General features: G+C 43.9%; 2 protein-coding genes across 2 annotated transcripts in view; both read right to left on the bottom strand.

The window, feature by feature from the left end:
- Positions 1–783, bottom strand: part of LOC147470143 (uncharacterized) — an 831-nt gene extending 48 nt beyond the window's left edge. The window contains exon 1 of the mRNA XM_086545618.1: positions 1–783. This exon is cut by the window's left edge and continues 48 nt beyond it. Coding sequence (XP_086401744.1) covers positions 1–783 — 783 coding nt within the window.
- Positions 784–1088: 305 nt separating this feature from the next.
- LOC122265845 (uncharacterized) lies at positions 1089–3870 on the bottom strand. Its single transcript, XM_086545617.1, has 2 exons — positions 3628–3870; positions 1089–3503 (listed from the first exon to the last, which is right to left on the bottom strand). Exons 1-2 carry the CDS (start codon positions 3868–3870, stop codon positions 1089–1091), a joined length of 2658 nt encoding a protein of 885 aa, XP_086401743.1.
- Between the last annotated feature and the right edge of the window lie 1130 nt (positions 3871–5000).

The following is a 5000-nucleotide window of genomic DNA, read 5'->3' as shown; positions in this document are numbered from 1 at the left end:
CCCTGATGCAGTGCGGACCTGGACCTTTCTAACAAGCCCATCTGAACCCGGGATAACTGCCACAACTCGCCCTAGTTTCCACTGGTTCCTGGGTACCAATGGTTCTATTAATAGGACCAGTTCTCCAACTGCCACATTTCTAGATGGTTTAATGTTACCTCTGCGCATTCGGAGTGAGTGTAAGTACTCCTCACTCCATCGTTTCCAAAATCGGTCAGCTAGGGATTTTTCGTGGATCCACCTTCGACGGAAAGCCTCATTACTTGGCATGCTTCCCAGGTCTAAACCATCCCCAGAATGCAAACGTAAGATATGGTTTGGTGTTAATGCTTTAAGATCGTTAATATCCCTCGACACAGCAGTGAGTGGTCTGTTGTTTAGGGTAGCTTCCACTTCACAGAATAAAGTTTGTAGTCTGTCATCATCGACCCTCTGTAGACCAATAATCGACAAAAGCACCTTCCTTACTGATCGAATCTGCCTCTCCCATACTCCACCCATATGTGATGCCATAGGTGGGTGGAATATCCACTCAACACCCTTTTTCTTGAGTGCCTTGTCAACCTTCACATTTTCATTCCAGTTCTGTAGAGCAATCTGTAGATCCTGTTGGGCTCGGATGAAATTGGTTCCCCTGTCTGAAAACATCTTCTCTGGTGTACCCCTCCTCGCTGTGAATCTAACGAATGCATTAAGAAATGCATCTGCATCCAATGCTTGGAGGGTTTCGATGTGGACTGCTCTCGAGCTAAGGCAAGTGAAGATGCAACCATATCTCTTCATTGTACGACGCATATATGACACAGGGAAAGGTCCAAAACAGTCTACCCCAGTATGAATGAATGGTGGTCCTCCTGGTAGGACTCTTTCAATCGGTAAATCACCCTGACGTTGAGTGGCAGGTTTGCTGTTTACCTTGCAGCAAACAAAACACTCCTTAAGGACCTTATCTATTAATGGTCTACATGCTATAATCCAGTAGTTTCTACGAATGATAGAAAGTGTGTGCTCCCTACCTGAGTGTGCAGCTAAGAATATATGGGCATCCCTTACAATCAGTTTCGTTACATGGTGGTCCTTGGGCAGGATTACTGGTCTACACCGTTCTCTTGATTCACCAAGATGAATTCTTCCTGTCCCCCCACCCTCATTAACCCATGTTTGTCAAGCTCAGGTTCAAGCCGGTAGAGTTTGTTCTCCTTTTTCAAATTTCCTCCTCTGCGTAATGAACATCGTTCATCCTTGAAACTGCTAATTTGTATGTATGCTAGTATGGAGTCTCTTGTATCATGAATTTCTGTAACTGAAAGGTGTTGAGGTTGAGGATAACGTCCTTCCTTGTTCCACTTCACAAATCTGCGGAACCACGCTACCGCACGCTGTAACTCATACCATGATGAGTAATGTTCGAGCAGTTTATCTGTTGGGTTTTGATCTTCCACAGTTGTTGCTAGCAAAGGGTCATGCTTACGTATCTCGGGATCATGATCGGAGGCTTCAGATATCACCAACTTGGGTGGCCAGTCCTTCTCATACCTTAGGAATGAAGGACCAAATTTCCATCGTCCACCCTTTATCAACTCTTGTGCTGAAAGGCCTCTAGTAGCATCATCGGCTGGATTGTCTTCTGATCGTACATGACGCCACTGGTTCGGAGAGGAGGCCCTATGAATTGTCCCAAGTCGATTCGCTACAAATGTATGAAAGCGTTGCCTGGTACTTGAGATATATTGTAGAACAATCATGCTATCAGACCAGAACACAGAATCTTCCAGAATGAGTGTCATCTCCCGACGTATCTTTGTGTCAACTTGTGCAGCCAGTGTGGCAGCACACAATTCGAGACGGGGAATAGAGGTCGTCTTAATGGGTGCAAGTCTTGCACGGGCACCAAGGAGGCTTATATGAACATCTCCATTATCGTGTTCTAACCGAACGTATGTTACTACGGCATAGGCCGTTTCTGAGGCATCACAGAAATGATGTAGTTGGGCATGTACTAATTTGCTGCTGACCTGGGCTGCTGCTATGTGACGTGGTACTTGAAAGCCTTCCAGTTTTGCAAGGTCATTCATCCATTTTCTCCATTTTTGTTCATTTTTAGGTGTTAGATTTTCGTCCCAACCCATTTTGCGACGAACTTCGTCTTGGAATATCATCTTTGCTCTAATGGTGAAAGGGGCTAGTATGCCTAAGGGGTCGAAGATGGAACTCATGATGCTCAGTATGCCCCTGCGCGTGGTTGGCTTCATGGGTGTTGACACTCTGATCTTTAGCACGTCATCATCAAGATCCCACAGAACCCCTAGAGCCCTGTCCATTGGCAAGTTATCGATCGTCAGGTTTATGTCCTTTATTCGGGGGCTTCTTTCATCCGTGGGAATAACTCTCATGACTTTCCTTGAATTTGACATCCATTTTGTGAGTCTGAAGCCTCCAGCTTGAAGTGTGTCCCTCAAATTGATGGCATATTCTGCAGCTTCCTCCTCGGAATTAGTTGACAGTAGAAGATCATCTACATAGAAATTTTTCTTAGCTGCTGCTGAATGTTGGCCTTCATCCTTGTCTAGAGTTTTGTGTAGCGCATACGATGCACAGGCGGGGCTCCATATCCCTCCAAAGAGATGTACTGTCATTCGATAGGTTACTGGGTTCTCAGAGAGGTCTCCCCCAGGCCACCATAGAAACCGTAGCACATCACGATCCCTTGGTGTAACATGGACTTGGTGGAACATTGCCTCTATATCTGCAGCCAATGCAACTCGCCCTTCCCTGAATCGCAGTAGAATGCCCAATAAGTTGTTCATTAAATCTGGTCCTTGCATAACTTTCTTATTCAAGTTCACTCCTTTGAAACTAGCTGCACAATCAAAAACTATCCTAAGTTTGTCTGGCTTGTTTGGGTTGAAGACTGGATGATGTGGTAAGTACCAGGTTTTGTTTAGTGGTCCAACTATTTTGTGTACTCGCTCAGCAAACCCTTTTTTTATGAGATCCTCTACCTCTTTTACATATCTTTGATGCAAGTCAACATTCCTTTCAAGTCTGCTCTTTAATGAGTCTAATCGTCGACGGGCTATAGTCCAGTTATCTGGTAACCCTGGATCCTGTTCCCTAAATGGTATCGGCAACTGGTGGTGGGCTCCGACCCTAGACCCTTCCCTTTTCCAGAGATCTATCACATGTCCATCTTCAACCGACCACCCTTTTTCGTCTATATCAGTTTGTGATTCAATATCCCAAAATTGTTTTACACTTTCCCAATTTGCATTTTCATATGAATGGTCCACCGTTTCGTCGATATAGTTTCCAAAGCTTAGATTTGAAGTCCTTTGAGGATGTAAGGGTCCATTTACCGTCCATCCCAGCTTTGTTCTAACAGCAAATGGTTCTCCATCTCTTCCTCTCCTGACTTCCATGGGCACCATGGCATCAGGAGCATCTAGTCCTATTAGTAGTTCAAAGGATAGATGTGTTGTTCGCTCTTGTATCCCAATTAGGTCCTTTAAATGTGGCCAACAAGAAACTTCGGTGAAGCCTGTTTTGGTTTGGAGTAAGCCTTGTGGGAAGGTGTCCATCACAATAACTTGTGAGAGAAATTTGTCTTTTTGTGAGAAGCCCCCTTACACTCAACTCTACTTGTTCTACATTTTGACATGTCTTCTCCAAAAGTGTGGCAACTGTTGTTTTCATAATTTCACCTTCTAGATCTAGGTATTTTGCAATTTTCCGCGAGCAGAAGCTCCTAGTACTCCCCGAATCTAACAATGCATATGCAGTTACCCTCCTTTGGGCAGCTTGGTCTTTGGATGTTATTATGACTGGGACTATTGGTAATGCAATGTGTCTAGGTGTTGCTCCTTTACTCATCTTAATGCTATTTGTATGTTCCCTCCTTTCTAGTCATTGTCTTTCTTCCCTTTTTGTTGGGACTTCCATTGGTTTCCTCTTGTTTTTATCATCATTGACATGAACAATTGACCCACTCTTTCTAAATTCTGTATCATGCAGCAACCTTGAATGGTATCCACCACAGCCATTGATATCACATGGCCGTGCTCTGCATTGCCTTGCACTGTGGCCAGATTTCAGGCAATTGAAGCATTTCCTTTGGCCGATCAAAATCTTCCTGCGTTGGTGAATACTGGCAGACTTGAACAAATCACAGAAAGCCAGGCTATGTTCTCCATAACAAAAATCACATGTAATTGGTCTTGAAGTTGATGGTGTTGTCTGGGTTGTAAACCCAAACTCTGCCCTTCGATCTCGTTTTGTAACCTTGTCAGTCGATTCTGAAGGCCTCTGACTCTCCTTAGGAATTTCTTTACTATTAACTTTATAAGTTACTGAGGATGAAGCCCCTCCAACTCTCTTTGCTGACCTGCCTAAGTTTTCCACTTCCTTTCGTAAGAATTCTCTAAGCTGCAATATATCTCGTCCCTTTTTGCTTGCCTTTGGTTTTATATTGTTCCATCGGTCTATCCTAGTATCATCAAGGCTTTTTGTCAGTTGCGTTATGTAGAAGGGTATGTCAATTTCTGGTAGCCTATCGAAGGAGCTGGTGAAAGATGTAATTGATTCCACAAAGTCATACAACTCTGTGAGCCCTTCTAAGTCATTTCTCTTCACATGTGGCCAATTTAACAATTTCTCAGTCTGTTTTTCTATGTATTGTGTCACATCACCGAACTTCATTTTGAGTGCGTTCGTGGCTGTTTTGAGGCCCTTCTTACTGGACATCTTTAAGCAGTGCGAGATTTTTATGCGGAGTCTCGGATCACAGTGGTTGTACAACAGGTTCAGTTTGGTCCTGGCTGATAGCCCTTTGGTTCGCTCTTTATACTGACTCATAAAGGACCAATACTGTTCTGTTCCTTCACTCTCTAGCATGGGTAACTTATGTTCTACCACTTTCATAGCCTCCATCACTGAACGTCTATATTGCTCTGATGTCTTTCCACCATTTTTCTTTCTCCTTTTGGGCATCAGGTTTCCAATGT

Source organism: Penaeus japonicus, unplaced genomic scaffold, assembly GCF_977035675.1.
Source record: "Penaeus japonicus unplaced genomic scaffold, GWHDUDI00000001_assembly GWHDUDI00000016, whole genome shotgun sequence".
Classification (NCBI taxonomy): Eukaryota; Metazoa; Arthropoda; class Malacostraca; order Decapoda; family Penaeidae; genus Penaeus; species Penaeus japonicus.
This window is presented reverse-complemented; position numbering and strand designations above follow the sequence as displayed.

What these genes read in the sequence shown, in the direction of transcription:
- LOC122265845 (XM_086545617.1), bottom strand. Translation starts at nt 3,870, where the DNA reads ATGAGTAAAGGAGCAACACCTAGACACATTGCATTACCAATAGTCCCA. An exon ending in TAGAACAAGTAGAGTTGAGT is followed by an intron (nt 3,504 to 3,627) that starts GTAAGGGGGCTT and finishes CCACATTTAAAG; the next exon opens with GACCTAATTGGGATACAAGA.